Raw genomic sequence first — 24,851 nt, forward strand, 5'->3', positions numbered from 1 at the left:
AAAAAAAACAGAACGAATGAGCGATATTTATGAAGAGTAAGAGAGTCTAGATCCTGTTTTACGATGTGTAGAAAATGTTTAAATGTTGTTAACGCTGAGATACAGCCAGCAGCCATCCCATGGCCATAACCATGTACCATAACCATGTAAATGGGATCCGTGTCCTACGTGTGTTTTAGCAAACGATTTCAAAGAGTTTATCGAAATGTTATAGGCAAACCTACTAAGCGAGATGTGTAGAAATCAAAAATAAACAAAAAGGCAGCAGTCTTATATTGTATGTACTTAAAAACAAAAAAATTAATTTCCTTTTTATATTGGGTGGAAAAGTCAACAAACAACAAAGCATCCTTTTCACAAAAACATCAACTATTATCTTTGTATTTGTTAATTATTATTTATTTTTTGGCGGCTAGTCATTAGCAAGGCCGCTGTGAAGGCGTGTCACAGGCAGGCAAGAGCAAGAGGGGGTTGTCTTCACCTTTCTTTTGCTACTCCTGTTGACATGTTCAAATTGCATATTACATATTTACAAGTTGGCTGGCGTTGTGCACATTTACATAGACACACACACACACACACAGACATTGTACAGTTTTTGGGGGGGTTTATCAGGTAGATATATCTATCAATATATATATAGCGAGAAATATGCGGGACAAAAACAGACGCCGACGATTGCACGTTTACAAGTTTCATAAAAATATGTTTAAAAAAAAAAAAAGAGGTGACTACTTTTCTACAACAATCAGGAGTCGCTGAGGATGTCCTTCAATATCGAGCTGGAGTTGCGAGTGGGTGCAAATTCGTTGGAGCCCATGGCCAGGGACTGTGGTGATCCACCCTGAACTGCTGGCGGCGTTCCAGGATCCTGATGACTGGCTGCTACTGCTGCTGCTCCTGGCAGCGTTGGCGGAAGTTGTGTGTTCTGCTTTGTCGGCAGGGGAAGATTGCTGGTTGTGGAGGAGGCGGAGGCGTCTATCTGACCCGTCATGCTGAGCAGCGTGGGTCGCGATTGCGTCTGCGGTTGGGATTCCTGCTCCAGGAACTGGACAAAGGCCTGCACTAGGTTATCATTGCCACGCGTAGATCCTGGATGAAGGGAGTATATCATTAGATGTGGGTTAAAGAAAGAAGAAGGTTAAGTATAGTTACGTACCTGCTCCTGCCGCTGGGGTTGGACCGCCGCCCAGGATAGAGCCCAGCCAGCTGCTCTGCTGCTTATTCAGACCCACCTTGTCCGACTCCTGGGCATTGAAGTCCAGCACAGAGGAGATCATGCGCAGGACCTGCTGCTTATCGCCGGCATGTCCACTGACCACATAGCCAATAAGCAGACTCTTGATCAGGCTCTTGTCAATCTTGTCCGTCTGACTGCTCTCATGGCTGCTCAGGCTCTGTTCCAGCTGGGCATTGGCCTCCTTCAGGCTCTCCACTAGGCAAGACAAACGAATATATACAGAGATGGAGGATTAGTAACCAAACGGAGACAAGCTGGAGGCTATAGCAAATAGCAAATGTGATTGGGTATGTTCTTTGTGGAATCAAAAGGGAAGTCAAAAGGGATTCGGGCACATCCGGGTGAGAAGAAGCGCGCGCGTGGTAAGTTGGCATGCGGTTAGTGCGATCGGTGCACGGCGTAGTATGACATAAGTACTGGTTGTTTATTTAAAGGCACACCAGTACCTGATGTAATACTCAACCGTACAGACGCTGCTCCTTGGGTATGGATGGATGGATGGCTGTCCTTTACGTATCGCGAGGGCTGATTCACTACTCTGCTCTCTGGATTGCTCTGCTCCGGTGGTCATCTGGGACTGGACTTGCTTTCATCTGGCTCTGGTTGGATAATAATCAAGGTAGGTACCAGCATCTCTCGAATGCAAATTGCAAGGTTAAAAAATCAAAAAAAAAAAAAAATAAACGAACTCAAAAGCAGAAAACGACAACGGAAACAGTTCAGACAGCATATCCATACGATATTTAGAGGGATATAGAAGGATAGATACATACAGAGGTATATATGCATAATGTAGACATGCAGAGTAGATATATATATATATATATATAGATATAGGCTATATAAAGTGTGTACATAATAATGTGGCATATGCCGCAGTCTCGAGCAATCTCCAATTGCAAAGTGAGTGCGTCAAATGGCTCAAACCGCTCACATTTACAAATTGAGATTATTCAATGCTGCAGATACATTTCGTATTTGTTTTTTATCTTTATTTTTATGTTTTTGTTTGGTACGGATTACGGGTTTACGAATTACGGATAACGAATGGTACGGTTTTACGGTTTATACGGTTTATCGAGAGGTCCTCGTGTGTCTGGGTGTCTTGTGTTCAAACGCTCAAACTTATATAGCTTGTACATAATCATAAAAATAATCAAATTAAATCAAATAATAATCAAAAGTAACTCATAAAATAACATTAAGATATCAAATCAAATCAAACTAAATAATAGTTAAAGCAACAAGGCAGCGGGTTGGGGCAGCAACAACAGATACAGGATTAAGGCTGTAGGTAGCTCTACTTAGAAGGCAGAAACACGGACTTTCCGCGCAACAACATTCAAACAACATTTAGGATAATAGACTAGCTAATCACAGATATTCTTATTAAAAGATACACAAAATACTTGCTAATTAGTTGATAACATAGAAGGCAGCTACTTTCGATTGGTTGCTTGGTTTGGTCTACAGTGTGTGGGTGCAGCATTAATGGGTTAATAAAAGTTACTACTAGTAAGGTTAGGGTTGGGTGTGGGAGGAAGTTACTTAACGGACACAAAAGCGGACAAGTTGGTGGTTGGTTACCTGTTGTGAGGTGAGCAGGTGAGCAGTTAACAGCCAATACAGTTTTCTTTTTTCATTTTTTGTTTTTTAAATATTTGCCACAAGCCGTAGGTGCGTATTTTCTTTGTGTTTTTCTTTTTTTTTTATATTTTAAATTCATGTTTTATTTGGGTTTTTTGGTTTTTTGTTTTTTTTGCTGGTTTTAGGTGTTTTGGTTTCGGTTTTTGCGCTTTTTGGTGATTAAATGCAATTCAAAAAAGTCGATACCAACTGAAATTCCGAGTGTTTCATATCTAGGCTTAGCTCCCAGAATTACCAGCTGATATTTACCTTTGAGAATCGTGTGAGGTGGACACTTTTCTCTCTCTCTCAAACTCTTACTTTCCCTCTAGCACACAGTTTTCTTTTCTTTTCCACTAGCATACTTTCTCTCTTTCACTCTCAAACAACAATAGTTTCTAATTATATACCCTTTTTTTTATGCGTGATTTAGTGGGAATATAAAGATATATATATCAATATCTTTATCAGATATATTGATAGTGCAACACCGTGGGTTAAGAACATGCCGGGTGGGGTTTGGGGGGTGGGTATTTTTGGTGCTTCAACACAGGTCTTTGGGTTAGTCAAAATCAAAGTCAATCTGTAGGATTAACACGCACACACAGGAGCTCTTCTTTATCTTTTCCATTCACCACCCGCTTACTCACCTTCATCCCGCAGCACCGCTATCGTCTGCTGTCCAGCCTCCAGTTGATCGGACAGCCGGGCAGCAGCCCTCAAACCCTGATTGGCCTCCGCCAGCTGCTGCTGCAGTCCACCCATCTCCAGCTGGAGCTGTCCCTGTCGATCCAACTGCGTCTGCATCTCCCGTCGGATACGCTGCGTGGCCATTTCGATGTCGTGATCTTGGTCTGAAAAGGATTCCAGATTTTAGGTAAGTCTTCGGGATCTTATGGCGGAAGTATATTAATCTACCATTTTGGAACTGCTCTAGGGCACACTGGAGATTGGTCAGCGCCGCCTGCTGCTTCAGTTCACGATCCTCGTACTGGCCCAGTTTGGTTAGCAGCTCATCCCGCTGCTGCTGGAGGAGAGCGTGCTGTGCCTGCAACGTTTCCGCCTGCTGATTTGCCCGGATGCTAAAGGGGAGATTGTGGGGATTAATGGTAAGGATAACTACTTTTTATAGAATTCTTAATTAATAGATTACTATATCTTATCTATCTGTAACTGAGACTGAAGTATCTACAACCTTTTTAAGCGTTTTTTAGTTTCCTAAAATGATATTTTCTACATTTTTGCTCATTAATTTTAAAGAAGTTAATATTGAAAGGAAAAAGAAAAGAAATCTGTAAATTAATCGCTTTGTAAATGCACTTTTTAAAAGCTTAAAAATCTGTTTTAGCTCCCTTGAAAATCATAAAATTAAATCCCCAATTCGCTGTAAACTTTTCCCAAGCTCAAAGCCATTATATTTTCTAATCCCTTCATCTAATTACCGGAAAACTGTAAAGGAAATTCTGATTGTTTTTCCCTAGACTTCAAAATTGCCAATAATAAACTTTAATAAACTAAACTAACTAAGACTCTTAATTGGTTTTAATAACAAACCTAAAACCAACCCCCTACTAAGCCCAAACCTAAACCTTCAGCTAGCTCAACCCACGCCTGACTGTAACCAGCAAAGGACTCTTACGTAAGAGCATCTATCGGCAATAAGCGACTCGAAATTGATTTTCCGAATGGCGGCGATAAGGCGAGGTGCCACCACCAGGCATGCGGAAATATGGCTGGCAATTTGCATGCTCCGACCTGGCAGGCGGGTGGATGCAGTGGGTGGTGGTGGTATGGGAACATGTGGCGAATGCAATTAGCCAACTTCGATCGCTTATCGCCGGGTGTGACGAATAGCTTGCCAATGGCAATCAAGGTGACCCCTTCCCCTTCCTCCTCCTCCTCCTACTCCACCGTTCCCCACTCACCTGGCTGAGGTATAGGCCGTACTGGATTTGGAGACCTGCTGCTCGAGTACCGCTTGACGGGATCGAGACTCCTCCAGGTCACGTTGCAGTTCCACAGATTCCTGGGTATGCAGTTCCTCAACCTCCAGCAGATGGGCCCTTAATCTCTCCAGATCACGCTGTACACTGGCCTGCTGCTCCTGGGATTCGGCTTGCTGCTGGTGGAGGAGCCGCTGGTTGGTCTGCTCTGTCAGCAGATTCGTGGTGAGTATGTCGGACTTCTCCTTGAGGAAGACGATCTGATCCTGTAGCTTCTCGCGCTCCTTAACGAGATCCTTGAGCTGCTGCTCGAAGGGCTGCAGTCGCTGGATCTCGGCATAGTACTGGGTGGTTTCCTGGTGCTTCTGCTGGAGGGCCTTGATGAGCTCGTTCTTCTCCTGGCCCAGGCCATCAATGGTTTGCTGGAGGTGCTGGCTTTGATCGGCAGCCTGGTGGCTCTCGAGTTGGGATTCCTTGGCCTGGAGTTGGGATTCCTTGGCCTGAAGCTGCTCTTCCTTGGCTTGGAGCTGCTCTTCCTTGGCTTGGAGCTGCTTTTCATAGGACTGGAGTGCTTCTTGTAGTTTGCCCAGCTCAGCTTGATTTTCATGTAGGTCCTGCTCCTTGGACAGGAGTTGATCCTGGAGCTCCTGAATTAGCTTAGACTGTTCAGTGTCCTTGCCAGACTCCTGCTCCCTGCTAAGGACTTGCCCCTCTAGCTTTGTCTTTTCTTCGCTTACCTCCAGCAGTTGCTGCTGGATCTCCGCCAGCTGAGCTTCCTTTGCGGCTAGCTTCTCCTGGCACTCATCCAGCTGATGGGTCACCTCGGCCAACTCCTTCTTGATCGTGGTCAGCTGCTGGTTCTGATCCACCTCCATCAGCTCCTTCTGCTGCTCCAGTTTGTCCTGCAGCTGGAGCTGCTCCCTCAGCTTCTCCTGATCGGCTTGCAGTTGATTTTGGATTTTGGTCAGCTGGAGTTTGTGCTGATCCTGGTTGATCTTTATTTGAATGGACTTCTCTTCCAGTTCCTGCCTAACGGAGGTCAGCTGCTCCTCCAGACTCTTCAGCTCCGCTTCCTTGTGCTGCAAGGATTCCCGCAGTTCGGCTAGGTTCTCGTGATTGGCCTGGTTCTGCTGCTCCTGCTTGGCTAGCTGCTCATCCAGGAGCAAGGCTTTGCTGTCCAACTCCTTTCGGACAGAGGAGAGCTGCTCCTGCAGCTGGAACTCCTCCTGTACCTTCTGCTCTAGCCTGGCCAGCAACTCACTGTCTTGGGTTGGCTTTTCTTGATCGGATTTCAGTTTGGTTTCCAACTGCCGTTGGCTGGACAGAGAAGCCTCCAGGCGCTGCCTGGCCTCCTCCAGCTGAGCCTCCAATTGGACTATGGTCTCCTCGTGGTGCTCCTCGATGGTTTCCAGCTTGTTGCGCTTGTACTTGTCCAGTTCGTTGAGGAGCAGCTCGTTGTTCTTCATCAGCTCATCGCACTGCAGGATGTACTGCGAGATGTCCGCCTCGAGGGTCTTCTTCTCGTGCTCGCTGACCAGCTGCTGGTTCTGCACGTCCACCAGTCGCTGCTCCACCAGGTCCAGGCGATGCCAGCGCTCGGTCAACGAGTTCCAGGCACGTTCCAGCTTTTGCTGGGGATACGAGCTGCCCAGACGATTATCCACCTCGGCCTGGAGCAGGGCACGCAGCTTGTCCAGTTCGTAGGTGCCGTATTCGGTGTCCGTTTCATCCAGATCCGTGATCTCCTGCTTCTCCTCGGCTATGGCCTGTCGGAACTTGGCCTGCGCTATGCTAGTGTCCAGTTCCTGACGCAGACGTTGGTTCTCCTCCCGCAAGGCGCCCAGCTGCTCTTCCAGATCCTGAGCATGTCCCTCTTGCTCGGCCTCGGCATGGAGTTTCAGCTCTTGGTTCTGCACGGTCAGCTGCTGGAGACGTAGCTGCAGGTCCAGCTGGAGCTGCTCCTTCTCCGCCTCGCTCAGACGCAAACGCTTCTCCAGTTCCGCCAGCTGGTCGCCCAGCAAATTGATGCCCAGCTGCTTCTCCAGTTGGGCATCCTGCAGCTGGGTATTGGTCAGGTTCAGCTCAGAGATTTGTGATTCCAGGGAGACGAGGCGATCGCGCAACTTCTCCTTGGTGGGTGGTGAAGTAACTTCTGGGTCGGGATCGGAGCCAGAAGCAGAGCCAGAGCCAGTGGCATCCGCTTGACGGACGACTATGAACTCATCCTCGCTGTGCTTGCCTGTGGAAGAACTGTTTGAGGATGACTCCGAGGTCTTCTTCTCCTTGGCCTGGCGAGATTCCTCCAGATCCTTGAGCAGTCTTTCGCGCTCCGTTTCCGCCAGGCGCACGCGTTCGATGAGCTCGGCATTGTCCTGACCGCGCTTGTCCAGCAGCTCTTGCATCTCGGCTAGCTCTACTACGCTGCGCTTCAGTTCCGCCTCCTGCTGCTCCACCTTTTGCTGCAGTTGCTCCTGCAGTTCCTTGGCCACTGCTGAAGCCTGACGTAGTTCATCCATTTGCTTTTGCTGCCTGGCATTGGCCAATTCGTGCTCTACCAGGCGATCGGCCTGCATTTGCTTGAGATTCGCCACCTGACCTACCAGCTGACTCTTGTGCGTCAGCACATCCTGCATGGCCAGCTCGTGCTGCGAATCCAACTCCTCCAGGGAGGCATTCAGTTGGGCATTGAGCTGTTCCAGCTCTGCTATACGATTGTTTAGCCTGGCCATGTCATTGCTGCCCAAAGCGATGTCCACCAGTTCCGATTCCTTGCTCCTGGCGGCATCGGCAGCAGCCGATCCGGCAGCAGCTTTGCCGCCCTTCTCCTCGCTACCATCTGGCTCCCAGCACCAGCTGTCCTCCACATTCTGTTCCTCAGTCTGCTGTGGGAGAGGAAAGTGTAAGAAAAATGGAAAAACGTTAGCGATGTTTGGAATATATACATATATATAGGAAGTATCTATCTATCTTAGAGATGTCTTGAACTCAACTGTACTTGGAATTGGATGTATCTGAGGTATATATACTACATACCTAGCTAAGATCGGATTGGTTGCTTGATTTTCACAGCTCACAGCCTATTATATCCTAGCCGCCAATCTGAAACTTCTCTGGTAGGTGGCGCGCATGCGTTACCCGCTTTGGCCACCCACCGCCCAGTCAGCCAGTCGCCTCCTCCTCCTCCTTCTTGCTGGCTAGCTCATTGGTAAACCAGGTCAATTGGCAGACGCTAATGACAGGAGGAGGAGGAGGAGGAGGAGGAGGAGGAGGTGGGGTGGGGACGACGGCAGGTGGCGAGGGCAGAGCGTGAGACATGCGCGCGTTAATGAGTTTATGGATGAGTTGAGCAAAGATGGCCGCCGCTGTCGCAGTCGCTGCTACAGGCCTCTGCCTCTGCCTCTGTCTCTGCCACAGCCAACTGCGACGCTGACGACCCTGGCGATAAGGTCCCAGCAACGAAATCCCCATAAAACCCATGACGAGACCGCTTAGCGGGCGCCGTAAAAAAATGGGTTAAATAAAATTAGCAAATTAACAAACGAAAAACAACGGGAAATGCAAAATACAAAATGCAAAATGGAAAACGGGCCACGAAATAAATATTTGAGAAAATGGCAAGTTAATTAAAATTTCCCCAAACGACAGGCCTGTGTCTATGCACAAATCTTAAGATTTATGGCTGTGAATCACAATAGATCGCTAAATGGGCAGGGCGTTTGAATAAATTACATTAACTAAATGGCTGATAAAGATGGAAGCGAAGATAGCTTGTTACTAACTTAAGGATTTTTTAAAGATTTTAATAGATTTTTACAGATTTTTCCATATTTTTGTAAGTAAAACTGTACCTGTACCTGTACCTATCTTCCCATTACCTCTAATCTCCAGCTTTAACTCATATTACATCCTTAATAGCCATACTTATACAAACCTATAGCCACATGATCCCAGAAACTGATCAAATACTCCCCTAAAATAACACCAAAAGGATAAACAAAGCGCAGTCAATCCTGGAGGGGGATACTACCAGCCAGGCCCATACCATTCCCACACTCGGAACTGGGCTCCAGGCCTTCATTATGTACATATATATAGAGATATATACCATATAATCGGGCTACGTTTTATTTGTTTGTTCGGCCGGCATTACGGCGCTTTCCCGTCGCCAGTTCATGAGTGTGTAATTATACCCTCCCGGCGGGGTTAGGGTATATATACGGGCGGGCAGGCGTAAGGTATCGAAATGCCGAAAAGACACTTGTTCAAACTGGGTTATCAACATTAACGGCTCTGCGGTGAATGGAGAATGGAGAATGGAGAATGAAGAATGGAGAACGGCGAATGGGAGACCGAAGATCGAAGACCGTAAACCTAAGACCGCAGATCGGAGAACCACTTGCAACATGGCTGCCTTGGGTATGTAGTTTGGGTGTGAAAAACGGAAAACGAAAAACGGAAAACGAAAAACACTTGTGTTTCGTTAACAAATATTGGTAATATTATTCACCAGTCCTAGGCTTCTTTTCAGGTCATAGCTGAGAAGTTACCAACAATCGATCATCGATTCGTGTCGTGACATAAACCATATATATATATATATATGATATATGGTATATAATCTGGTATATGGGCAGGTCATATAGAAAGATATATGACTGACTGACTGACTGGCTGGGCATAGACAAACGCACTGACTTACCCCATAAACGAGAGCGAACCCACCGAAAATTCCCGAAACGATAAGATAAAATGTTAATGTTGTCACAGGGGTTAAGCAACAGGTTGACGCCGCCGCTATTTTCGGGCTTTTTTTTTTTTCTTTAGGAAGGTTGAGCGGAAGGGGGAGTGGGGGCTGGGCATATGGCCGCCTAGCAACCGGAAGTTTGCAAGAAATTGTTTAGCAATTATTATTATTTCCCCACCAAAAACATGTGTCACTTTGGCTGGCGATAAACGAAGTCAACGATAAGGCAAATTGAAATTTTTAAGTTAAAAGGGAAATTTAAGATTTGGTTTTGATTTTTAAGCTGAAAGTTGATATACTATTTCTACTACTTTTTACCACTTTCTACTACTAGTGTTGCTGCTTTTCTACTATATTCTACTACTTTATACTACTACTACTACTTTTCTACTACTTCCTACTACTTCCCACTACTATCTACTTCATCCTACTACTACTACTTTTTACTACTACTTCTACTACTACTACTTCAACTTTTCTACTACTTCTACTACTACTACGTCACCTTTTCCACTACTTCTTGCTTAAACCCCCAAAAGTTGAAGACTTCTCAAAGAATCTTTAAAGTTTCTCGCCATAAGTTGGCCATAAAGCAGCTTAGCAAGCAAAAGACATCCCAACTTCAACTTTAAATAAACCCTAAAATATTTATATTTATCTGAATAAAACCGAAAACTCTTCAATTGTCAAGAAATATAAACAAAAACGTTCGCAGATCATTGCCCGATCAATATTAATTCGAATCGCTTTCGCTTTAGTCATGCCACCCCTCTGACGTCTGTCCTTTCCCGAAAGTTATTTTCCTTATCTTATCGGTTGGTTAGTGCCATGCCACAAAGATATCCGCAGTTGTTCTCTTTCTGATTCTCCTGACACAGTGGGATTTTTGTATTTTGTTTATAAATAAACATTAGCCGATTGCCGGGAGAGGGGGTTGCGTGCACTCTACTTGAGCCACGGCCACGGCCCTTCTCGGATAACTCGCACGATCCAATTCCCTGCCACTTCCACTTTCCACGTTATGATCAAGTCTAGGATCTCGCAACATGACCCTGGGGATTCAGATCGGAATTGGAATCGGAATCAGAATCAGAATCAGAATCAGAGCTTATCATAATGTGCTCCAATTTGGGTCGTTAGCTGGATTTCTTGGGCGGTGTTCAGTTGCCGTCATTCCGCCGCAGCGAAATTCAAACACTGCCCGAATACCGGGAATTCTGTGTCAGCAAATCGGATTGGATTGGAGCCGAAGGGGGGCAGGCAACAGGGGCAGGAGAATTCACAGCCGGGAACAATGCTGAGCTAAGTTCTTCGTTATGTGGTCATGAAAGGGGGCTTTCAAGGGGTTGTGTTGAAGGGATAATGGAAGTGGTGACAGATTTCTTGACTAGCTTTTTTGGCTAGAACAGACTGTGAGTTATAACCATTTCCAGAAATCCCTATTGACCGATAGGCCTACAATCGAAAGTGACAAATTAGTAGATGGCCAGAATAGCAATATCGATAAGAACTAACTCAATTAGTTGATATGTGACCATGCCCAGCTCATGCCCATGCCCATGGAAAGTTTCAAATCCTTATCTTTGGAATTCCAATCACCATTCCTGCCCACTCCGAAATCCATAGTCTGGCGCGGCACAGCTTTTGGCCAGACTCTACTATATATCATTCTTGAACTGAAACTGAAACTGAAACTGAAACTTGAACTGAAGATTGCTAGAAACGTGCTCTTCTCGTGATGACACAATCTGGAAGTGATTTCGAGAACGACAAGTCTACTTTATAAGGAAGTTTATGGTTTTGAGTGGCTTTTAAAATTTATAACAAAATCTTAAATATCAAACTTGCAGTTAGTGTTTAAAGAAAGGCAGTGACTAATCTTAAGGGAAATATGAGTTATCTTTAGCAGTAATACATTATTTTTAATCAGTAAGTTTTAAATACTTTTCAAAATGAGTAAATACTGATATATAACCTCCCCTAACTCCACACTTTCTTCACTCTTTTCACTTGAATAAATCACAAATCGTTTTCTAACTACCTTTTCACCCTTCTAGAACACTGTTCTAACACTTTTTGTCAGCCATTCGAGTTGGACAAATGAGTTAAAATAAAGACAATAATTTAGTGTATGGAGTGCAATAAAACGAAGAGGAAATTACATAGTTAATAAGAGGAGATGTCAAGACGCGACAAAAGTCGAAAGTCAAGGCGGGCTTAAACGGAAAAAAAGCAGAAAAAAGATGAGGCAAAAAGCGAGGAATAACTTAGGTTTAAGCCAAGTCACTCTCTACTACATGGCCAAACCGGCGCGACCCCCATTGCACTCTCACTCCCCCCACCTATCCCCCAGCCCCTCTCCCCAGTTAATGGGCATTATTAACTGACGGCAACAATTACATTTAGCAACAACTTACAGTTTTTTACTCGTCAGCTGAGCGAGCGGCGATTTTCAATTTCGATTTGGCAGCTAGGCAGCGGCAGTAAATTCTGCCCTCCGTTTTTTTTCTTCTTACTTTTCTGGATTTTTTTTTTCTTAGTTTATTCTGGTTTACAGTTTAGTCAGCAATGCCCGTTCGTCACAAGTAAAAAACAAATAAAAAAAAATAGGGTTCTTTAAAAAAAAAATATATAATGAATTTTTATCACTTAAAAACGCGTGGAGAAAAAAATTAGTTTAATATGTTCGTTTAATTATTATTTTCTGAGGCGTTTTCGAGGGGGTGGCAACGGCTGCGACACCGGCGCGAACGGCAACCGAGGCAGCGGCTGAGACAGAGACTGAGACTGTGAGGCAGCGGCGGAGCGTTAGTACCGGTACGTCCAATCCGCTGCGCGACCGATCGACGAGTGATCGTTGTGTGCAGTGCGCCGCGGGAAATAGCGGCCGGCGATCGCATGCGACGGAACTGCAGCCGAAGTTCAAAAACGAAGCCAAAGCCGAAGTCGGTGTAGAAACGAAGCCCGGCACGAAGCGCAAGCGAAGAGGAAACGGGATGGCGAGAGATGGAAGGAAAGGACAGATAGATGGCGCAATCAAGGATTGTTTAAGGAAGTATCTACTAGGCAGAAGTAGATAGTTTCCTTTGCAGTAGAAAGAAGTTCTTTAGGATAGATAGATAGTGTTTTTAACTTACAATATTTATAATAGTATTATATTCAAACTATCAAGTAGTGTAAATATTATAATCTAGCAAAGTTTAACATATTCTTTGCACTTGAAAAATATTTTATCAAGAAATCTGTAAAACTTATTCATATCACATCGAAGTCTTTTTTATCTGAGAGCTATCACAAAGGTATTACCAGCATATTGAAGGCATATCTAAGATCAAATGACTTTCTAGCACATCAAAAACTATCATGTCATGTTTAGTTTCACATTATTATAATGGTAAGTAGTTTCTTCTTGCCCTATAACCATGATTTTACAGATATTCCAAGGTATTACCTAATACACTCCAGAACTCTACTACAAATTCAAGTCTTAAGGTTGTCTAAGTTAACTTAAGATCATATCTATAGGAGAGACATCCCAAAGGATATAGTCAGGACTGTTAGTTAACCCATCTCGCCTATCTGCAGAGTCTAAATATGATTCATAGCTCTGATTCACATGAAAGGCATAAAGCCGGAGAGATAAAGACTGAACAAGGTGGGGAGATAGCACTGACGGGGTTAATGGATAAAATGGAAAGACATTTATCATGGTAGCTGCTGCTCTGTACCGTACATAACCTCACTCGACAGCAGTTCGGCTATGTTAGTGCATATATATATCCATATATGTATATATATATATGGATATATAGCGATATGCACACGTAGCCAGCAACTTCGACTTGCTCTCCATTTCAAAACTCAAATAATGCGCGTCGGCTATTTAACTTGAAATTAAGCGACGTTTGTTGTTGTTTTTATTTATTTTCTTTCGTTTTTTTTTCCTATTTTTTTTGTTAATATCTGTATGTGTGTGTGTGTGTGTGTGTGTAGTTATCGTTGTCGCTATTTGTTGTTGTTGTTGTTGTACCGCTGGAGACGGCTTTATTTGCTTATTTTGCTCATTTTGTTTGTTCTCAGCGCTCAGCTTGTGTGTGCTCTCTGCTTTCGGCTTGCTGGTTGCTGGTTGCTACTCTCCAATCTCCTCCTCCAGTCGTCTGTACCGCCTTTGCCCCTGCCCCTGTCCCTGCCTCTGCCGCCCCGCCCCCTACCAACCGCCTTTTGCCGACGCTGCACCGCCTGTTAAAACTTACCTACAGTCTAACAACTCTATCATGATCTCTTAGGATGTTTCTTGCAGTTTTAAACTTATCCACTTTGTGTCTTTAAAGGTTTTAAGTTTGGGATTAAGTTTAAGTTTTAGTAAGTAACTTTTTTTTTAACAGATTTAAACAATTTATCTATAATAATCCATATAAAAATCCATGATATATATTTCCATTGCTTAAACTCAACTTATAAAACCATCAAAGGATGCCTTTTTAAGTCGTTTCTTTCCTAAAAAGTTAGAGTAACTTTCTGACTAGCTAGACTGGCATTAAGTTACTTAACCCCTTCTAATATCATCATTAAATGCCATAAGTTCATTATTACTTTAATTTGCAAGTCTTCCTTTAACTAGAACTAACTAGTTTTGGTAGTCACTGATCTAAACTTAAACCTTAACCTTAAGATTCTTGCTTTCCTGACCCTTGAAGCCATCAAATCTTAACCTAACTCATAGTTAGCCACCCAAAAATAAGTTTTTAGCCTCCAAAAACTTTTCAAACAATTTCCCTGCCTAAGAAGTAACACTGTATTTGTTGGGTTTAACTATATTTGTTGTAGTTTTTTCCTTTCGGGAGAGCTCAGAGCTCAGAGATAGCAAGTTGTGGAAAGAAAACAAATAGCCAAGAAGATATCCACGCAGCTCATACAGTCTTGGAAAAAGGTTTGGCTTAGAGAGGGAAGGCAGGATGACACCCCAACTCCTCTCCCTCTCCCTCCATATATATATATATATATATATATATATCAGATATAGAAGATATGACAAACCAATGTAGATAAGAGGTAGACTTTCCTTAGGCTCTTCGGAGATGGAGACACCTACGAAACCTGGTAATATCAAGTCTTTTGGCTGGGCCAGCAGAATTCGAAATTGAACCGCTATATGGTGTTTGGCTATATAATAGAGTATATCTAGTACATATATCTATATAGAATATATACAGAATTGTAGTGGCATGAACGAGTGTTCCATATGGCCACGTCGTTGACTTTAAGCGGGCTGTTATTACTGCTGTTTCTGTTGTTTTTTTCTGTTTTTTGTTGCTGGCGCAATCGAGCGTCTGTGTTTAATTAGCAGATAAAAATACAGTCAACCCATGAAGGTACAAATACACACACACATAGAGAGAGTAACGCAGTCTAGAAGCCATCTCTTTCGCACCTTTTTTTCGGCTTGGAGGCACTATCAACGCTCGTTGTATATAGGTCTGTTTATATATATATATATATATATAGCTGGTTAGGTATATAATGGCAGCAAACACGTTGCAGGCGTTAATTAGTTTTGGGGCTTTTCTTTTATCAGCAAAAGCAACAACAACAACAGGCAATAGCAAGGGGAAAAACAACTGTAACAACACGCCTTTCCAAATGCATTTCGTTCTGTTGCGAATGCAAAGCGAATTGTTGCCCAGGGGGGGTGGGGGTGGTTAGGGGTTTACGGAACCCTTGTACTTAGCTTCCTTGTTCAAGTTAACAGTGGCGTTAACATGCGTTAAGTACTAGGCACAGAGACCTCCCTACCTCTCCACTATAACAGCCGCCGCCGTCTCTGTGGCGCCAACTGGCGGAATCGATTGCATAATAATTGCTCTTCTACATCCTCTTTTTGGTCTTATCTTCCGATTTGTATCGCTTTTCTGGGGATACTCTTCGTTCCGGGGGAAATACTGTCCAGAAAAGCCCCTTTTCGAGGGGCTGAGAAAAGCTAGCTAGCAGGGGAGGAGGTAGAGCAGAGCCAGACTCCGTATTGAGGCCACTCAAACTGCGTAAAGCATGGGCGTAGCTTTTAGAGGGGGATTTAAGAATCTTGAGATAATATCACTTTATGAACAAGGGGAAGTTATAGAGATGGTTATGACTTAAGATCTAGCTATAGTCTACCTCACCTTTAACCTTATAAATTACCTCCAAATACTCAACCAAAATGATCTAGGTTAAGCCCCCTCTCCACCCAAAAGAAGAGCCATCTACACCCTTGACTTAAACAGATACAAGATGCTAACGAACTGCAAAGATAATAAATATTTAAATTGTATTTTATTTGCACACGTTCGATCAATATGTGGAAAACACGGTACCAGCAGACAAAGGCGGTACGCGGTACGTGCATAAGTTAAAGAAAGCGGTCACCGAAGGAGGAATAGGAAGAGAGAGAGAGACAGAGAGAGAGATAGCTACAGCTGGAGACCTAGATGGCGGATACGGATACGGATATGTCACATACCCAAACAGATACCAATGACGAAACATCACTCGATCTAGAGCAGATCGGATTCCGATCAGTTGGGATCCCAGAACTGATGAGAAGTCACCGAAGTACATGGTTACTCCATATATACCTACTATATAGCACTTGGAGAGCGCGATCGTTGAGGTGCGAGTATCTCTGGATGGGTATAGATACTAGTTACCTGGCAACGGCAACGGCAACGGCAACGACGATGCCAATGGCAAACGACGGATACGAAATGGTAATATGGACATAGAAATACAGATGAGAAGATGAGGACCGAACCGGCGGCTTTGTTGGCATTCATTTAACACGTTGCTGTTAAAATTCAGACAAGAAATCAAATTCAAATAACGCGCTTCAATTCGGTCGCACAGACCAGGCCAGGCCAGGGCAGAGAGAGATGCAAAGATGCATGCCACCAGCATGGACGTCAAGCTGAAGTGGAAGATACTCCGAACTAGATACAGGTACAGTTTCCTGGTTACTATGTAGGATATATGCTGACCATGTTCTGTAGATATAACTCTGCCTTGTCCTTATTCTAAGTTCAAGCTTTCACTGTCTTGGAAAAGGTTTTCAGCTTCCTTATTAACTAATTTAGAGGCTCTTCTTCTACATCTCTGGCCATCCTATCTCTGAGATTTCCTATTCTCCCCCTTAGCTCTCATTCTTCTGCTAACCTCTCTGCAATTGTTCTCGTTTTGGGCCAAACCAAAGATCCGTTTAAGGCCAACTAAATGAAAAGGCAAACACACGCAGAGGGGGAAAATAACTTTTCTTGCAGGCAAACAAATCCCATTTCCATTCAAGCCAAAGCAAACAAAATCCATTTTTAAGGCAAATTAATGCCTAGCGTTAGTGGAAAACTACACTGTTAAAGTGTTTAAATAAATCATTTGATACTAAGTTTTTAAGTTAAGAAATGGATTTAAAATAGGCAGGAAATTGTGGGGAAAATTTTCAATTTTGTAGATATTTTTCTTAATTTTTAGCTACCTTTAACTTTCCCAGCTTAACCTTCAACTTGCTAGATGAAAACCCCTCGAAACGAGTTTACTTTTCTGCATTATTTTGGGTGATCTATTGGAAAAGCCGGCAGTGAAAATGGCTAATTGGAAAATGCCAAGAGTGGCGGGGAAATCGCTGCGTTCGCTCGCTCAATTTGTTCGGCTATTTTATGGCCGTTCTAGTTTTAGTTTTCTTTTTGTTTTTTTGCCCGCCGGCTTGTCGTTTGTTTTTTTTTCTTTGGTTAGCTTAGTTTTTAGTTTTTAGTTTTCAGTTTTTAGTTTCGTTGTTTGAAATTTATATTTTGTGTGTTTTGCGGCTGCTGCCTTGGCGTACGAGTACAGGTGAACATATTTCCATTTGCTGTCGTCGACGACTGATGTTTATGCAACTGCGCGACTTGCCAATAAAAATCGCCGAAACGCAGCCCAACCCCCCCTCTCTTCTCTCTCTCATACCATCCCACCTACTCCCCCCCTCCCGCGACAGCTTTTGTTTGGCCGCAGTAGTTTTCCAGTGCAAAAACTCTGGGCCATAAATATATGGATGCTTAAATTTCGTCATTTACGGCCCGACTGGCCTGCAAACGAAAAATCTTTTCATAATTTAATGCTTATTAGCATTTGTTCGCCACTCAGCCACATTTTCAAAGGGGGAGAAACAGGGGCAGCGCTGCGTAATTGCTAAGAGGGGGTTAGGGGAAGGGAGGTTAGAGATAACAGCGACACCTGACCTAGAGCCACAAGCCAACGTGGCCAAGAGGAAGGCTATGTGAATTGAGCCAAAGCCAGCTAAGAACATCAAAACGAAACAAACACCCACGGTTAGCAGTTAGCAGTTAGCAGTTAGCAGAGACAAAGGGGCCACATTTCGAGGCACCACTAATCCGTCAATCTTCGATATAAATCAGCCAAAAGAATGCCACAAATCTGCCAGCACACGGGGCTGTTCGAGCACCTTGCGTGACAAATGCATTTTGGCCAATTTCGATAGCAGAGTTGCAGGCCAGGCATAGGTGTTGGCAGGAGCAGCCATGGGGGTTTCTTTAGGGGATTTAACTTCAGATTTTATGGTATTAACATTTAATGTAGTGAAATCTTAAAGATTAAATGACTTAAATTCATTTTAAAAGATGTATCTTTATGACAGACTCACCTATAACAATGGCAACCCTCTTCAGGGTTCCCTAACATTCATCTTAGGCACCCCTTGATAAGCGCCCCTGATCTTCTAGCCAGAGTTCTGCATGTGCATCTGATGACTGAAATCTCAGGAGGTGGCTCCAAACACATGCAATTACCAGCGAAGGTTAAACGCGACGCCAATTGAGCAACTCACTGGTGGCCATGGCAACTCTGGCAAATGAATAGCAGCAGCAAGACCCCCACCCCTCCTCCATCCCTCTACACCCCAGCGACAGCGACATTTAGGCCTCAAAAAGCTGACTCGGCTCGTTAGAAGCACGCGAAGCTAAATGGAAACGGAAATGGACGTGGTTTGTGGATGTAAATGTGGATGTGGATGTGGATGTGGATTTCTATGTGGATGTGGCTATGGATTTCTATGTGGAAGTGGAAGTGACTGAGAATGAGTTGGAAACTGAAGCTGAAAGTCCCCATTCACAGGCAGCAAATTGATTTGGACCAAGATTCTTGATCCGTACTGGTTCCCCCGCAACGTTTGTACTCTTACAGAGGGTAGTATTAATATTAAATGGAAAATTAGTTCAAAAATTGCTTTAAAAAATAAAAATAAAAACTAATCACAAAGAGAAAGTTACTTTTTTGAAAGAAAACTGCTTATTAATTAGTAAAAACAGAGTTTAATAGGAAGTCTTAGTGAAGTGCCCTTACATCATCTTGAAACTCTTCAGATAGATGGCGCTATAGTTTAGTTTTTTAAAGAGCATTTCCATCTGAAGAAACCCACAAAAATCCATCTCATTTTCTAACTCATTTTACATTTTCCACGTTTCCACATTTTTCTGTTTTAGAGTTGTTGTTGTTATTGTTGTTGTTGTTGCTAAAGTTGTTGGTGGCAGTTAGTGAAAATTGGCCGCTCGCTTCGTTGATTGTTTATAGGAACCCACGGGCAGCCGAACAATGTCAGTCATCAGCAACAACAACAACCACAACAACAACAAATGTTATAAAATAATTGCAGGTCTCCACTGACAGCAACAACAACAGCAGCAAGAACACCAACAACAACAGCAACTTAAACTGCAACTGCAACTGCACTTAGCGACATGCAACGTTTGACATCTCATTGGCCGTGGGTCAGTTGCTGGGAAATGGGGGCGGAGTGGCAGTGGGTGCTTAGGTTGTGGGTGGCTGGGTGGCTGGGTGGTTCAGCGACGACAACAACTTCAAAAAATTGTCATTCACATTCGTGCTTAAAACCAACAACAACAACAACAACAACAACAACAACAGCGGCCATTTGATGATTGCATTATCATCATCGTCATCATCATAGCTGAATGATTTCACTGACCATAAGTGCAGGTCCAAACAATAGTTACTACGATTATTAAATACATTATTAAAAAAATGTATACGGAATATGTGTTTGGACTAAGAGTTACCCTGGTGAAAGGCAGAACCTTCTATGGAGGGAAAACTCTATACAAAATAAGGAGCTGCTGACTAAAACTCCACAAATATTAAAGTATTCCCCAGCTCCTATGCTATATCTTTTAACATCTCCTTTAATTTGAATCTCTGAAATATATTTCCTTCCAATTACTACTTTTTAAGGGTAGTTCTCCATTCGAATCTTCTACCGAATGATTTGATTTCCTACAAATTATGCCTCGTTGGGCTCTGAATAATATGTGGATCACTAGCGCGATACATTACCGCCATCTATCTAATGGAATGTTTGCCATAAAGAACTCTAACAGAGCTAAGAAGGCAAAAAGGAGAAGCATTCCCTTTAGGAACAGTTACTCATTAGCCATCAGGAAGCAATGGTTCACCTAACCCCACAGCTGCTCTAATTAGTTGATTTGAGACCAAAAAGTCCCCCTACCCAATCCCTTCTATGCAATACGTACCATGTCAAATTGGAAGACTACAACGAGAAGGGGTGAAAATATGGGAATGAAAACGTTTAGAATGATGAAACGTATACATCGGATACGGGGACTTTGCGATCCGTGGCCAATGGGGAAATAACGCCCACAATTTCCCGATTATTGGTTGGAGAATGAAAAGGGTAGAAGGGAGGGGGGGAGGCAGTGGGTGGTTGGCTTTAAAGGTAAAGTGAGGTAGCAACAAGTGCAGCTGGGACACATTTGACACAGTTTGGCCGAGCGTAACAAACCGCGTTTATCAAATGGAACTCGATTCGGTTTCGGTTTCGCTCTGGCTCTAGCTCTGGCTCCGGCTCTTGACGGTTGACGTGTCCAAAAAATATATATAAAAAAAAAATACAACAAAAAATGGAGTAACCACCTGCCAACGGACAAGCGGGCCAACCCCCACCACCCACTGACCCAAACGAGTGAGCCAACCAAGCGGCCAATCAGCATTTCCGCTCTAATGAAATCAGTGCAAGATGAACGCCATCAGGAGAGTTCTATAATACCTACGATAATTATGATTATGCATATATTGGAACCGAATGACATAGATATAGTATATATGAAATATGTCTAGATGTATATAATCCATGTGCGATAAACATGGAGTAAAATGAGACTAAGTCAGTCAATATGACGAATATGGCGCGTTTCCGGCGCTTACTAGCATTGGCGTAGCGCCATCTGTTAGTCGAGTTTTAAGCAAAAGGGGATATATGAAGATCAAATATTAGGGATTTTAATAATATTACATTTAGTATTATGTTTAAATATTATATAAAATGCAATGACAACCATTTACCTAACCATAATTACCTCATAGATCATAATTATTAATTAAAATTGGTTTAAAACCAAATTTAAACGGGAGAATTAACCCAGAAACATAAATATTTTGACAAACTTATTTACCTAGCTAAACTGTCACTCTAACAATGGACTTTTGTTTAAATATCTCCCCTAATTCCCCGTTTTTTTTCTACTCGTTAACTCATTATCAACGCCAGATGCGTGCTCGCTGCCTCGTGTCGAGGGTTTTTCGGTTTTTTGGTTTTTCAGTTTCTAATTCCTCACCAAATCATTGCGTTTTCAAATTATTTAACAATTAAACTAATAATGCCTGTTGCATTATGAGAAATATACAGAATGACTACATAAGTTTCGACTCACCCAAAATAAATACCAAAAGAGTACACGCCAGGTAACACACGATACAAAAAAAAAAACAAAAACTGCAGTCGCCGAGAGACTTCCGGCAATAAAAAATGAATGCAAAGAACAAACAGAAAAAAATTATAAAGAAAAATGTACAAAATGCTATTGGCCTTCTTTTTTTTTAAGGAAAATTTCACACGATTTTCAAATGCAAATCGCGTTTGTACTTCGTTTGTTTTTTTTCTTTTATAGTTGAACGAATTTTAGGCCAAAGTTGAGCACACCGGGTAAAAATAAAAAAAAAAACAGAAACTGAGTTAAGAAATTAACACTTTATGCGGGCCTACGTGAATCGATCACACGAAAGAACCGAATGAATGGCACCCGGCAGGTGAACCGGGCTTATATAGGCCCCCAGATCTGGCCAACCACCAACCCCTTTGCGATCCTGGCCAGCCTGGCTCCCGGATAAGATAACCCGAACATGGTGCGATGCAGATGTCCCAAATGCCCGCCTAATGGGGATGATAATAGTTGGCAGGAGCAGATTGCCGTTGATGGCATTGGGGGATGACAATGGGGATGAGGGCACACTTATCGCCGCCCGCCTGGCGCAATTATGCAAAACAATATGGTGACCCAAACCCAACTATCGATCCAATAGATAACCATTGATAGCCAACTGAGAGATAACCAAAGCGGAATGGAAAATCATGGAAAACATATACCAATTAAGGAGGGGGAGAAATTAAGAAAATACAACTTGGTTTGGCTTTCGATAACTTCATTTCAGTAACCTAACACTCATGCATCAAAGATCTAAGATCATAGTTATTTAGAAATACTAATGAAAGGAAAATCTTCAATCATACATCAAAATTGATAGTAAAAACAGAAAATTCAGCAAAAAGTAAAGGAAAAACTTTTAAACATATAAAAAAGAAAGTACACCCAAAGGGAGAATAGAGATAACATTGTTTTATCGATTTCTCCAATCGCTGACTGTTCAGATTTGGCCTGTCCCGATAATGGGAGTGTATATAGTATATATTTTTATCTCAAAATATGAAATGATGCAATTTTCTCGTTTAATTTGTGATCCTCGCATTCGATAGGAAATCATTTTTACATTTTCGATTAGCTAATCAGTATATATTAGATATAAATAAGATCATATTACTAATTTAAGAGGCTATTGAGAAACAAAAAGGTTTTAATTGCTGTAGAATAAATAAACCGGGGCAGTTAAATTTCCAAAACCACGCGGAATGTAAGGAATACAAGCTTAACAAAAACAAACTTCGAGCTACAGCAGTTCTACAAAAGCTCCCAAAAGCGCATGCGTTACAAAATAACCGTAAAGCGCATGCGAAACTGGGAGAAACAAAACAAAATAGAAACTGCTGATAAGCCCGCCGCTGTCTTTTGCTGCTTGGCCCAACAGAGGCCTTAAAACAATGTATAGAAAATATCAAATTATAAAACAGAAACACAACATAAGAATATACATTTTGATTTATATAATTGGGCAGACATTGAAGTAGAAAGTAGTTACTCTCTCTATACTGAACTATACTAAATTTCCGAGAAATAATATTTGGTTTAAATTGCTTTTCAAAAATATCAATAAATAATCCATAGTTCAAAACTATAGCCCACTTTATACATATGCAAATAGAAGTTATCTATGAGATGAAGAGAATATCAAATATGGTCACAGGTACAGTTGTGCTTCAGAAAGCCACCGAGCCCCCCAAAACAACACTATATAACACTATATCCAACCCCGAAAAACCCCCGTTAGTTCATCGGGAATCGCAGCCACTTGGGGTTGCATTTTAGCGACTTTCCTAATCAGAAATAATTCGGTAAATTAAACAAGCAGCCGTCGAATGGAGGACAGCGATAGGGTTAACAGTACGCCCAGATAAGGCCAATAGGCATATGGGGCGATCGAAAAGGAGACTAGGGATTTATGACAGCCCGGTAAATACCATCCAATGTCAAATCAAATAGAAATTTCATAATTTCATGTTCTCTGGTGGATGAATTGCACAGGAAAAAAGACAACCAGATATCAGTTCAAAATGGAACTTATATTTTGATATAGAACATAAGAAGTGATCAATTTTATATTCTTCAAGGGAAGAAAGCCCAATGGGCTAGATTCTAACTATTGGTGTCGAAAGAGAGTTGAAAAGTTGATTTGTGAAACCCAATTGACATTCTGAACATTATGATTTGGATATAGTGTAACCTCGTCTAAAAATATACATACGGTATATGAAGAATCAATAAATACATACAGAGAATGCCCAACAGCTACAAAATTCCGTATATCTCGGCAGTTTAGTGTATAAACTTTGGGAGTCCGTTTGCGAAACACTAATGACTACATTGTAGAGATTTTAATCGTATCCAATTTTCTCCCTGTGTGTCCCAAACAATGTGGCATCAGGTAAAAAATATATACATATAACCCACAAAAAAAACTAGGGTAGTGCCGACTCCTAGCTTATCGCAGTTTAAATATTAATACAGGGATATGTGGCCAAAAGAGAAAGGGAGAGCGAGCTGGGCTTATCGCTTATTTGAAAGATAAAGCCAGGCAAACACACTCCACACACTGGAGTGCAATGCTTCCTGGAACCCAGAGTGGGCACCGGAAATGGGAGGTTTGTAGATTGCCAGCTGCAGGTCGCACGAATTAATCAAAAATCTTCACTTACCAGTTGGCTTTCCTTCGAAGATGATGTGCTGGTGGCCTGCTTCAATTCCTGTTTGTTTCTGGCCACTTCCCGGCGCAGGGCGGCAATCTAGAAAGGAAGGAATGACAAACTATTGAGTGGAGATGCCTTAGAAGTGCCTGTGTGGCAGTACTTACCTCACGATCCTTCTCCTCGCATCGTCTGTCCAGCTGTTCTTTTTGTTCCTGTGTCTCTGCCAGCAATTGCAATGCGGTCTTTGCTTGCTGCTCAGCCTCTTGCGCACCACTTCCTCCATGTCCCTCATACTCCAGATCGCCGGGTCCAGCTGTTTCGGCCAGAACTTCCTGGGCCAAATTGGTTAGCTGGCCTTTCAGCGTGCTGAGACTGCTGTTCAGCCACGACATCTTCGCTGCTCTCTTCTCGGCAGCGGAGGTGGACGCGGGGAGTGGCTCTTCTGGGCAAGATCACAATTGTATTGGTCGTCCGGTCAAGCAATTGCGGTTAAATTTTGCGTTGTTTTTTTGTTTTGTAAACGATATTTTTTTTGCGTGGCAGTCGTAAAAACTGCAGCTGATTTCTTCACTTCATTTAACACTTTAAGTCCAGCTTTTTTGCTTATACTGATAAGGACAATTTAGGAGATGCAATTAGCATTTGTTTGAACTGTATATTATTATAATTCTGCTATGTTTTTAATATTATTTTTATATTTTGATATGATATCGATATCAGGAGGCCTTACTTGTCTGGCCAATCGTCAGCTGATTTTGTTATTGTTATTGGCTTTTATCGATTGACGATAGACAAACTGGCCGCAAAGATAGAAGACAAGAAGCTGGA

At 42.7% G+C, this 24,851-nt stretch overlaps 1 protein-coding gene across 3 annotated transcripts; it reads right to left on the minus strand.

The window, feature by feature from the left end:
* Positions 1 to 372: 372 nt before the first annotated feature.
* LOC108110027 (thyroid receptor-interacting protein 11) lies at positions 373 to 24,780 on the minus strand. 3 transcript variants are annotated; one of them, XM_017218871.2, is made up of 7 exons: positions 24,188 to 24,780; positions 24,033 to 24,119; positions 4,792 to 7,691; positions 3,785 to 3,948; positions 3,517 to 3,720; positions 1,160 to 1,435; positions 373 to 1,092 (listed from the first exon to the last, which is right to left on the minus strand). In XM_017218871.2, exons 1-7 carry the CDS (start codon positions 24,413 to 24,415, stop codon positions 749 to 751), a joined length of 4,203 nt encoding a protein of 1,400 aa, XP_017074360.1. In that variant the 5' UTR covers positions 24,416 to 24,780; the 3' UTR covers positions 373 to 748. The 3 variants fall into 3 exon arrangements, with proteins under 3 accessions (XP_017074360.1, XP_017074362.1, XP_017074361.1); XM_017218873.2 differs by lacking the exons at positions 24,033 to 24,119; positions 24,188 to 24,780 and adding an exon at positions 21,319 to 21,379; XM_017218872.2 differs by lacking the exons at positions 24,033 to 24,119; positions 24,188 to 24,780 and adding an exon at positions 11,971 to 12,421.
* Positions 24,781 to 24,851: the final 71 nt, after the last annotated feature.

Source organism: Drosophila eugracilis, unplaced genomic scaffold (assembly GCF_018153835.1).
Source record: "Drosophila eugracilis isolate 14026-0451.02 unplaced genomic scaffold, ASM1815383v1 contig_1858, whole genome shotgun sequence".
In the NCBI taxonomy this organism is placed as follows: Eukaryota; Metazoa; Arthropoda; class Insecta; order Diptera; family Drosophilidae; genus Drosophila; species Drosophila eugracilis.